General features: G+C 43.6%; 1 protein-coding gene across 2 annotated transcripts in view; it reads right to left on the bottom strand.

Moving 5' to 3' along the window:
- Positions 1-859: 859 nt before the first annotated feature.
- LOC146498631 (uncharacterized) overlaps positions 860-12,615 on the bottom strand; it is a 40,027-nt gene continuing 28,271 nt past the window's right edge. For both annotated transcript variants that reach the window (XM_085137001.1, XM_085137002.1), the window contains exons 3-6: positions 5,113-5,304; positions 4,700-4,853; positions 4,433-4,618; positions 860-2,456 (exon numbers count right to left, since the gene is read on the bottom strand). In XM_085137001.1, the coding sequence (XP_084993127.1) occupies positions 2,123-2,456; positions 4,433-4,618; positions 4,700-4,853; positions 5,113-5,304 (866 nt within the window). In that variant the 3' untranslated portion in view covers positions 860-2,122. The remainder of the gene's footprint in view (positions 2,457-4,432; positions 4,619-4,699; positions 4,854-5,112; positions 5,305-12,615) is intronic.

Below are 12,615 nucleotides of genomic sequence, written 5' to 3' on the forward strand. Positions count from 1 at the left end.
CCCAAGAAACATGGTTGAAACCTCAACATCATCTCGCTGGTCAAAACCAATAATGGTACAACTGCAAAAATCAAACTGTAGATAGATGTTGACATTGTTTCCACGCAGAACAGAGGTCTAGTCAGACCGTCTGTAACAAAACGATGAGTATTTCAGTATATCAGGTTGTTTCAATGAGTGAGTTAAATGTTCATGTGTTTTTTAGTCTCTGCATCCTGTCTCATTTGTTGCACAGTGAATTTAATATGTTGGCCTATAATGCCTCTCATGATGCTGGTTTAGTGTCCATGCAGTTGGTTCACACTTCATCGTGTTGACACAAAAGCCCGGGTGGTGTAATAATCTTGGTCTTGCATTAGTTGCAATCAAATTTCCAGTTAGTGGACTTGTGGCCATGTAAACTTTTACCTTTGCCTTTACCTTTGAGACAGACAGTGGTTTCCTTTCCTCCAAAAACACCCAAGGTTGGGAAGATGGTATGAGCGATGTACCAGATTTCATTATGCCATAAGTGATCCCCAGTTATCGCCAGTCGTGGCAGGTGGCTGCCCCTCCCAGATCCTGGTTCTATGGGAGGTTTCTTCCTGTTAAAGGGGAGATTTTCTTCCGACTGTCACAGAGTGTTGCTTATAGGGGTTTTCTAATTGTTGGGTTTTTTTTTCTCTGTATTATTGTGAGGTCTTAACCTTACAACATAAAGTGTCTTGAGGAAACTGTTGTGATTTGCTGAATGTGAAAAACATGCTGAAAATGTAGGCCAGCTTGTCATTTTCAGCTGTCCGGACACAGTGATGAATTGGGTCTGTAATCATTTCTGACCATGCATTCCTTTTGAAAAACTCTTAAAACACACACTGAACATATTGAACTCTCTTTATTCAGCATTTACGGCAGTCCTGTTGTTATACAAATAGTTTACAGTAAAAGACTAGCCATTTAAAAAAGGGTTAAAGTGCAGATTTATTAGTGTTCTATTAAAAATAAAAGCAAATGGGCCTTGCACAGAGTTTATGATTTAAATGCATTTAAACAGTTCAAAGGAACAATAAAGGTTTAGCATCTCCACCCACTGCACACTCACAGTGTGCCTGACTTCCTCATGTTTCACTAACATTGCACAAACGATCTTCATAAAATTAAATATGTTGTCATAGAATTAATTATAACGTGATGATTTTTTTTATTATAACCCACAAGCGTCCCCAGAATAACCACGCTGGAATGTTTCACCGGCCACAGTGCTGATCACTAAAGCTTTTCTTATTAATTTTCTTATTGTACTACACAAATAGCTGCAAGAAGGAAACAGACACAGACAGAAGAAAAAGTTAAAAGTAGTTAACAGTGTTGAAAGAAAGAATATGTGAATTAACAATAGCCAGTGTGCGGTTAAATCCACACAAGCTGGCTTTGCTCAGTGGTTGCTACAACGGCGCTTGCTGCCAATAAAAGCCCTCATTACTGTGTTTTGCCCATTCATTGTGGGAAAATACCTCAGTGTATTAACAAGAACTGCTTTCATTACATCACACATGGCTCTGGTTAACAGATGAGTGAGATTCCAAGAAGATATGTCAAAAAATATATATTTGTCAATTTATTTAGCTCAAGATAATAATATGTGCGATGATGGCTGATTATTTCTAAACAGTTAGCTATTAAAATGTACATTTCTGAGAGCTGCCTAAACAAAGTCTTCCTTCAATGAACAAAATTAGTGGAATCTAAATAACAACTCTTTGTGTCCCTTTGTTGCTAGGCTACATTGGGTTTCAGTAATGACGATCTGGTGGTTGTTAAACAAAAGCAGGGTTTTCTCCACCAGTCTCCCCCTGCTGGTAACATAGCTTCATCTGAGTGAGAATCAAGGGGAAAAAAAGTTGTTTGGTTCCCGCTCAGTCCAAACTGAGAAGTCCATCAAGCATGCACAACAAAGGGGAGCTTCTACGCTGGCTGCATGTCCATTTCTACACGTCTGCTTTAGATTATTGGCACTGGCAGACCTCTGTGGGAGAAAACTGGGATAAGAAAGAGTAAAAAGACTTCATGTGTCTCTGAACATGCCCGTTCTTCAGTAGGAGCACCACAGCGCCCAGAAAAAATGGAAGCGGAAGTACGTAGCTTACTGCCATGGCCTCTGTGGTGTTGGATTGGGGTTGGGATAGATGGGCGCCGGTGTTGGGTGGTGGTAGTTTGGCACTAAGTTGGGTTTTGGAGGATATGTTGGGGTGGGGTACTGTGGCATGCCGTGTGGCTGGCTGTGGGGGATGGTGTGGGCGGGAGAGGAAACGGCAGAAGCGGAGTCAGGGAGGTGAAGGTAGAGGGGAGCAGAGGGAGCAGTGGGAGCGGACGGTGCAGTCGGCGTTGGGACCCTCTGCAGGACAACATGTGGGTAAAGCTGAGACTCGGAGCGGTAGAGCCCGGGCATGGAGGCCTTCAGCAGACTCTCCTGACTCCTGAAACACAGAAGCACAATAAGCCATCTGTTATTACAAACAAGGGAACTCATATGAAATGTATCCACGTTAGGCTAAGGCTTCACTTCAAGATTAAAGTACAGATTGAAACAAACAACCGGTTTATTGAAACATGTCAGGAATTAAAGAAATGCTACAACTATAAAATAACGCAAGTTTAACTTGACTCAGCAGATGGTTCTTACACAGAACCGTTAGTGAGTGTTTTCACACCGTAATTGCTCTCAAGTGCAGATCAAAGCAACCCCACCAAGACCCTCAAGAGGAAGTGGTCTTGGTCTGGTTCCAAATGATCATGATTCATTTCCCTTTTTTTTTTTTTTTTTTAACATGCATAACACAATTCAGACATGTTCAATTTACTTGTATCAGTCGCATGTATCCAAAATTTGGCTCCAGTTTGGCTCTCAGCGAAGGCGGTCGCACTTTTCTCCTCTCCTGCCCTTATCTTCCCTGCTTAGCTTCTTATGTCCTTGTCTTGTTTGTGTTTTTACTTACTTTTCCCTGGAACACTCTCTCACAGTCTGTTCTCTAAAACCTAAAAGAGGAATTATGGATTTGATCAACTGGTCTCTGAATGCAATTGACACCCCTTCTCAACGAGAAGTCTGGGCTCGGGTGAGCCTGACTGCTGAAGATATCTACCTATTCGGAACCATGATAACAGGGTTCTGGCCGATCGGAGCTGGCTTGGCCCTGACTTATCGAAGAATTAAGGAAGCGGAACCGGCTGTTTAAACCCCCACAAGGCTGCCCGCTGGGATTGAAATGATGGGACGAGGCGTTTCTCAAAGTGGGCTCATTGAGTGCAGCACGGAGAAGATCTTGGAGAACGCACGGCTGCCGTGAATACTCAGAACAAGACCTCTGAGTGAAAAACTGGATTACACTTGGAGGGGCTAGCTCGAATAACACCTTTGAGCGCAAATTGATCACATCTTGGGAAGTGCACTGCGGTCGTGAGTTCTCAGAACCGTCTCTTTGAGCAAAAAGAATGACAACATCACGGAACGTAAGTTTGGATAACATCATAGAAAGCTCACGGCTCTCCAACGGGAGATTGAGAGACCAGTGTTAGACTGTTAGAACAGCTTTGAAATTCATATGAGTTGTTCGCACGAAAGTAAAAACCATCATGACTTCATGCGGAGACCCCTTCGGCGCCAGCTGCGGCCTCAAGGCTGGAGCTGAACAAAACACCCTGATAACGACTGTGTTTAGACTGTTCCCTCCATTCCATGCAAGGCCACCTGGGTTGGCTGGAAGACTGTTTATTTAGCCTGGCGGGGCGAAGGACACTGTCTCAGCTGAACTCTGGACACACACACACACACACACTGATATGCACACAGTGATCCCCCCTCCCTTTCCAAACGCCTTCGATGCTTGTGCCCTACAGGGGAAGATGGCAGTCGACTGGACCAGCGCAGACATGCAGGACCGGTTGCGTTGTCTACACCGGCTCTCTCTTACCCTTTACCCGCCCCTGTTGCTTGTCTTGTGTTTCTATGGTGTATTGATAGTCATGTGCTTTTTGTGCTGAGGTGTTTTTTCTGTTATCAAACTGTTCTCCCACTAGGAGCTCAGTCTGAGTGGAGTTTTTTTTCTCCTCCTCTTACCTCATGTTGTGTATTTTTGTTATTTTTTTCCTATCAGCCTACCTTTCTGACATGTCTCCCCAATGTGATGTTTGTGTAAAGTTGGTCAGAAGGTTCCTTTGTAAGTGCGCATGCGCCATTAGCGTGCTGCCTGCTGTAACCCTAATTTCCTTCGGGATTAATAAAGTATTCTGATTCTGATTCTGATTCTGAAAATAAAGGTCTAAGGGGTAAACCTTCTTACATACTATATTTGTCTCGGCACAATTTGGGAGAAATGTTGAGTTTATTTTGTTTTTAGTGACTTTTAAAAAAGATTTTCTGTGTGTTTGGTTCCTGTGAATGTTGCCAGTTTACCTTTGGTATCCTCTGTTCTCGTATCCACTGAGGCCTCCCGTCAAGTAGAGGGGGCTGTCTGGAGCAAGACGGGGGTTCATCTTCTGGGACAGGTGGAAGATCTTAGGTGGAGGGAAGGCTTCCCATTCGCCCTCCTCTCTCTCCAGCCAGCACTCGCTGCGACGGGCGGAGCGCTTGTCTCTGCGTCTGATGTGGTCACAGGAGAGATTTATCAGTTTCTGAGAGTTTGATACCAACATAACTCCGCACCGCCATCCCCATTCCTACCTGATCCGTCCATCTTTCTTGGAACGGTCCCGGCTGGATCGCTCCTGCAGACAGCAGATGAGAAAGGACAGGGACATGGCGAGGATGACAATGCCACTAACAACTGAGGCCAGCACAGCCACTCTCAGTCCACGGTCCTCCGGCCTGGGGATTGCTGTTGGGAGAGCAGAAATGACTCTTCAGGTTCTCTCTTCTTTCCTCTTTGCTTTGATTGCTTGCATGTTGAGAGGAACAGTTAGACTTGTTCCCTGAGCACAAAAAAGAACTGTGTACTGTCAATGAGTCTTTTTTTTTCTTTCTTTTATAAAAGTAGAGGTTTGAATGGTGAAAACTAAAAAAAAAGTAAATGCAGGAGAGAAATGTTTGGGCTAATGTAAATAAGTTTTAGGTTTTCCATACTTAAATCTACGCACCTTCACAGACAGGCGGGTAGTTGCTCCACTGCGCTTTACCATTCCTGACATGGCAGTAGATTTTGTCACTGCCAACCAGCTGGTATCCATCTCTGCACCAAAAGGCCAAAGCACTCCCGATCGACACGCCTGTTCCACCTTCCACGTAGAAGGAACCCCGACGTGGTGGCAGGACAGGCGTACAGGACAGACCTGATGGGATGTGGGACAAAAGTACTTAGATCAACCAAACACTTGGTCATTGTGCTAAAGAAAAAGGGGATTCAGTTAGACAGGGCGCCCTCCAAAAGTCCTCAAGGGGGCACTGAGATTGGGTTTAGTGAGTTGAGGAAGGTACACCTTCCTTTAAGCCTACTTTATTCTGATTGAAAGCCCCTCGCAAACAAAAGGCTGGATGAGTAGGGCTGCTGTGCTCACAGCCAGAGGTGTGCCAGAGATAACTATGTTAGGGATATCTACTCTCAGGGACACTGCAGAGCAGGCATCAAGACACCAAGAGCCTAGAATAGAAAAATGATGCTTAGAGCTCATTACAAAGACCTCATTTTAACCTTTGTCCATGTGGAATATCAACTTCAGGTCCTATAACAGTATATGTATGCGACCGAGCAAGGAAAAGTATAGTAGAGCCCTCTAAAAGTTTTTTCACTGAGGTCATGAGTTAGTGTGTGTGAGCTCCTAAAACCAACATTATGCCTTTTCATGAATTAGTGCCATTTGATTTCTGTGGAGTTAATGTCTTTTCCAATAGCTGGACCATCTTTAGCAGAGTTAATGTCCCCTCCCCTCTTTTCCCGATTCTTTATCCATGTTCGTTTCATGCATAACCACAGCTTGTTCCCAAGTTTCTGCAATCTGTGGTGGGGCATTTAGATTACCATTTTCACTAGCAGAGAGAGATAGACGGAGAAAAGCAGAGGCATGCAGCACTATTTTTATCTTCCTCATGCTACAATACACAAATACCTCTGAGAGGTCTTGTGATACAGCAGCTATTGTTAGCTTGTGCTGTGGGGATCTTTGAAGTTCTCAGAAAATCTCATGTAAACATGCAGCATCACTGATTGCACAAAATGTGCCACATGTTTATACTGCAGCTTACAGAAAAGCAATGCAAGCATTTTTTTGTTTGTTTTTTTGCATCGCTGCAAAGAATGATAGAAAAAATGAACATACGACACAACACTCCCATTTAGCCAGCTCAGACTTAATTTTATTTATTTTATGTTTAATTATACAAACTCTATTGAGCCTGCACTTTATGATTGCATTTATTTATCTACTTTTTTAATATATATATATATATATCCATAGGTCCCTCATCCTATTCCGGTTACCAAGATTACGTGAAGTACCCTCAGAAGGTCTGCTAGATGATGTTGATGCAGCACTACGGACGATACCTACAGCCATGATTACCGACACTAACAAGCTGATCTACAATACGGCAGCAGTGATCAGTGAGATGCTTGGCTACAAGTTGAACAGCCACAAGGGGCAGTACCCTCCATGGAGAAGGAGGCTAGAGGGCAAGATCAAAGTAGCATGGAGGGAGGTTAGCCAACTAACGGAGTTGCAGAAAGGTGTGACAAAGAAGGTGCATAAGAAATACAGCAAGCTGTCCATACCTGAGGCCTTGGAAACTGCCAAGCAAAGACTCACAGCCTTGGCCAGCCGCTTGAGGAGGTACACCAGAGAGATAGAAGGCAGGAGAATAAACCAGCTGTTCTCCACAGAACCAGCAAAGGTGTACTCTCAGTGGCAAGGGAACAATAATAAGAGAACAGCACCACCAAGGCTGGAGACGGAGCAATACTGGAAGAGCATATGGGAGAAGGACGCAACCCATAACGGCAATGCTCAGTGGCTAGTGGATCTGAGGGCAGACCATAGCGACCTCCCTGAACAGGGTCCAGTAACCGTCACAGTGGCAGATATCCAAGAAAGGGTCTCCAGTATGAAGAGTTGGACAGCACCAGGGCCCGACATTGTTCACGCCTACTGGCTGAAGAAGCTGACTGCACTCCACGAGCGTCTGGCAGCACAAATGAACCAGCTGCTAGTTGATGAGAGACACCCGGAATGGCTAACCGAAGGTCGGACGGTCCTGATCCCCAAGGACCCCAAGAAGGGACCAGTCCCCTCCAACTACCGACCAATAACCTGCCTCAGTACTACATGGAAGTACTGTAGTACTTCCAGTCAGGCATCATATCGGCTAAGATGAACAGGCACATGGGTCAATACATGAGCGGGACACAGAAAGGAATGGGCAAGAATACCAGAGGCGCAAAACACCAGCTACTGGTAGACAGAACAGTCAGCCGAGACTGCAAGACCAGACTGACCAACCTGTGCACTGCCTGGATTGATTACAAGAAGGCCTATGACTCAATGCCCCACAGCTGGATACTGGAATGCCTAGAATTGTACAAGATCAATGGGACCCTAAGAGCCTTCATCAGGAACTCAATGGGGATGTGGCGTACAACACTAGAGGCCAACTCCAAGCCCATAGCACAAGTCACCATCAAGTGCGGGATCTACCAGGGAGATGCTCTGTCCCCACTGCTGTTCTGCATAGGCCTGAACCCCCTCAGTGAGATCATTAACAAGACTGGCTACGGATACCGACTACGGAACGGAGCAGTTGTCAGCCACCTCCTGTACATGGATGACATCAAGCTGTATGCCAAGAGTGAACGAGACATCGATTCACTGATCCACACTACCAGGCTATACAGCAATGACATTGGAATGTTGTTCGGGCTGGAGAAGTGTAGTCGGATGGTAACAAAGAGAGGGAAGGTAGTCAGAACTGAGGGGATTGAACTACCAGAAGGCAACATTGCAGACATAGAGGACAGTTACAAGTACCTGGGGATCCCGCAGGCGAATGGGAACCATGAAGAGGCCGCTAGGAAAGCTGCAACCACCAAGTACCTGCAGAGGGTACGCTAGGGTAGGCTGTACGCTAAGCGGAAGGAAGGGGGTCGGGGACTGGTGAGTGTCAGCACCACAGTCCAGGATGAGACAACGAACATCCAAGAATACATCACGAAGATGGCCCCAACTGACAGCGTGCTCAGTGAATACCTCAGGCAGCAGAAACCCAAGAAAGAGGAGGGAGACGAGGAACCATCATGGAAGGACAGGCCCTTGCACGGTATGTACCACCGGCAGATAGAGGAGGTGGCTGATATCCAGAAATCCTACCAGTGGCTGGACAAAGCTGGACTGAAAGATAGCACAGAGGCACTAATCATGGCAGCACAAGAACAAGCTCTGAGTACAAGATCCATAGAGGCTGGGGTCTATCACACCAGGCAAGACCCCAGGTGCAGGCTGTGTAAAGATGCCCCAGAGACAATCCAGCACATAACAGCAGGGTGCAAGATGCTAGCAGGCAAGGCATACATGGAACGCCATAACCAAGTGGCCGGCATAGTGTACAGGAACATCTGTGCCGAGTATAACCTGGAAGTCCCGAGGTCAAAATGGGAAATGCCCCCAAGGGTGGTGGAGAATGACCGAGCTAAGATCCTGTGGGACTTCCAGATACAGACGGACAAAATGGTGGTGGCTAACCAACCAGACATAGTGGTGGTAGACAAACAGAAGAAGACGGCTGTAGTGATCGATGTAGCGGTTCCGAATGACAGCAATATCAGGAAGAAGGAACACGAGAAGCTGGAGAAATACCAAGGGCTCAGAGAAGAGCTCGAGAGGATGTGGAGGGTGAAGGTATCGGTGGTCCCCGTGGTAATCGGAGCACTAGGTGCGGTGACTCCCAAGCTAGGCGAGTGGCTCCAGCAGATCCCGGGAATAACATCGGAGATCTCTGTCCAGAAGAGCGCAGTCCTGGGAACAGCTAAGATACTGCGCAGGACCCTCAAGCTCCCAGGCCTCTGGTAGAGGACCCGAGCTTGAAGGATAAACCGCCCGCAGGGGCGTGCTGGGTGTTTTTTTTTAATATAATTTTTTTTTTTTTTTACGGATTTGACTTATTACGATGACTAAGCTGACCACTTATTTTAAATCGTAGACCTTTTTGTTTGTTTGTTTGTTTGTTTGTGTAGGGGTGTGGGTCCACTTTGTATTCCAGGGTTTTTTATTTGTATTATTAGCTTGGATCTCTCTCTCTCTTTATTTTATTTTATTTTTTACATCTACTGGCACTGTTGTAATTATGATGTGGGAATGTATGTCTCACATTGTTTTATGTTCTTCAAAAAGAAAACAGCATACTGTGCAATTTGTCTTTTGTAAAATTGATGCATAAAATTCAACCAAAATATCTGGGGAAAAAAAAAAGAACATACGATAGGGGCTAACAGGGTTGTGCATACTGGTAGTGACGATTCAGCAGTCACCAGGTCTAAACTGAACTGCAGAAATTCTGGGTTTTAAATAATTTTGCCAGAATGTTACATTTGAGTTATATCTGCAGAGTGTTATACTAATAATAGCGGATCTCCAGCAGAATGTACAGAAATATGTTTTGACCTCATCATGGAATTGGAAAGCTGCATTATCACTTGAATCATTAACTGAAGAAAACCTTCAGCTACCAAAAATTTATACATTGTGAAGATTAGTTGAAACACTTATATTCTGAGGTCTGTTACATCGACAATGATGACCGTAAAATTTAAAGGAGTGTCCACAAAGGAAACAAGACACTTGTCACCAATCGGTTTATTGTGATGGTTGGTCACTAAAAAATATTCCAGGCTCTGGTAACCCTCTAATAGATTTATTATCCTGTCATATAATACTTTAGCTAACTACACTAATCAACTAGTTGCTTCAGTTGCCCATGTAGAAGCTGAACTTGGTCCACCCATTTTGCGTCACCAGTGTTTATAACACCCATCGTTACCTGAAGTCTCAGAGTATTGTTGACTTTTAATGTGGTCCAGATTAACTTGGAAGTTGGAATTTTTGAGTCCCAGTTGGGATTTTCAACTGTAAAATCATCAGATTCAGCCCAAATGAATCTGTTGGGCATTTTGTTTGGACTTCAGACAACAATTCTGATTGCTTCACTGTCAGACAATGTAAAAATTTAATATGAACTTTTAATCCATACTGCCACTGCTGTTTGTGATTTGCTAAAAAAAAAAACAAGCCACGCAAAGCACTGACCAGGTTCCACCCATGAAGGTGCTGCAGCGGTGGCAAAGAAGCATCGTGCTGTCTCGATAGTGATGCATGAATGTGTTGACCTTTCTAAAACGCAAAACAAATCCTGTTTTTGTGCTCTTCTGACTTTACTATTGGAACGCACTAATGCAGTTACCAGGGTTTCTACAGTGTCTGGTAGCTAAATGCTATGCTAGCAATCAAATTTTTGCTGCACTTTTGGCCCAATAATTATATTATAATTATTTCATGCCTATGGAAAAATGTAAAAATATGTAATTTCCTTTGGTAAAATTATCTTTAGTTTATTGTGATTTCATTTCGGTTTTGGAAAGAAGCCCTGGGTCAGCCTTGAATATTAACAGGCTAACTTTTTTCTCTTTCTCATCTACTTTTAGGATACAGTGTAGGTTCACACTTCTCCTCCTGTGTTACTTTGGATAGAAACTATCGCTAAGGTACAATAACTGCCACCTACTTTGCTGCAGTTTCAACTAGATGTGTGGTATGTATAGTGCCATCATGATACTAATATTTCATGTTTTAAATATCAAATCGGTATATCACAACAGCCCAGAAAGGTTTGCTGAACACAGCAACTGGAGGCGGGTTAGAAGATGAATTTCTTAGACTTGAACAGTTAATCTGCACGAGATTAAAGCTAAATGCTAAGTTGAAAGATGCTAATGGAGGATGACCAGGTTGATTCTTTGTGGGTTGGACACCTTTGTTCTATCTATAGTAATATTTTCTATTTTTAGTTAAAAAAAACAACAACATTTGTGCTTTAAAATGGATTAAAGAATTAAACACAGAAAGTGTTTGCTATTATGGTGTTTTAATGAGTAATGGCCAGAGGAGCGCGTGATACCGTGGAATGCTTTGCTGTGTCACTATTAGTGTAATCTTGTGTGTGTGTGTGTGCGTGTGTGTGTGTGTGTGTGCATGGGAGTGAGAGAGAGAGAGATATCATCCCTATGAACATACAAGCTGCTCTCTGCTGATTAGGAGCGACAGATGGGAGGATTTCCGCTGTGTTAGAGACAGTGAGGGAGAGGATCCCGTGATCCTATGCGAAGATGACAGCATCCTCTCCCTCACACACACACACACACACACACACACAGCACAGCACAGCACAGCACACACGAGACACGTGCGTGATTGCTACAGTACAGGGAAACAAGGACAAGCTGACTCTGTTCTTTTTTAAACGGGGGACTAAAAGCCTTTCTGTTTCCTTAAGAGACCTTTTACTCATGCTTTGTGTATATATCTATCTGGCGACCATCATGTATTTTGTAGAGGGGGCTTTATAGTGTACTTAAAAAAAACACAAACACTTGAATTTTTTAGGTCCTGATGTCTGTATTGGCAGAGCATGCACACACAGCACTAAGAGATAAAGAAATAACATTAACCTCCTGAGACCCGAACTCTTCCACGACATGCATTTTTAATTTCTCTTTAATTTTTGGGCTGATTGGGACCTGATGAATGTAAAAACAAAGAATTACTAGAGGTTTTTTTTAAACCTAATCTTTGCTTCTAAGAAAAATGAGAGCCACATATGAGGATATTCGTTTAAAATTTCGATAGAACAGTAGCAGTATTATGTCCTCGTAAGTGGATATCAGGCCCTTGCAGAGCAAAATTGAGTATTTTGGTCTAAATAACCCAAAATGTGATGTCCACATATGTGGACGCCAGGTCCTAGGAGGTTAAAGGACATGATCTGTTTAAATGATTCAAACAATCTGCTTTATAGTCATGAAATACAGCACACCTTTAACTTATAAAAGACCTTATGTTTCCCTGTTCAAGAAAAGTTACACACTCAAGATGTCATCAGTGATGTGGATACAATACTTTGCTCTTTTCTTTTGCTCCTTTGCAACATTCAATATTCCTGCTGTGGAAATAAAAAGTAATTGCTCATTTGTGTTGTAGTGGGGCAAACCTCTCACAGAAAGAATATTAAAGAGATAAATTTGCATTTGAATGAAAGCTAAATGATCTTTAATTAAAATGAGGTGAATGCAATTATCATCAGAGATTCATCTGGTGAGTTTATCAGACATTATTACGGCACCAGGAGCTCTCAGTTTATGACCTATTAAAAGGCAGCGCACTAAACAACACATTGTTCACTGTCCTCACGGCCATATTGATTATCAACTGGTGGAGAATATCAACCATATGGATTTACATTTAGCTGTTTTATTTACAGTAGGATCCTAAAGGAACTTGCAGATTTACAGAGAGCCAATGACTGGAGGCCAGTGTTTCCTGACCACAAACCACAGCATGCATTAACAGTGTACTATAACAAAAACAATGTCACTATCATTGCTCAGC

Source organism: Neolamprologus multifasciatus, chromosome 17 (assembly GCF_963576455.1).
Source record: "Neolamprologus multifasciatus chromosome 17, fNeoMul1.2, whole genome shotgun sequence".
Taxonomy (NCBI): Eukaryota; Metazoa; Chordata; class Actinopteri; order Cichliformes; family Cichlidae; genus Neolamprologus; species Neolamprologus multifasciatus.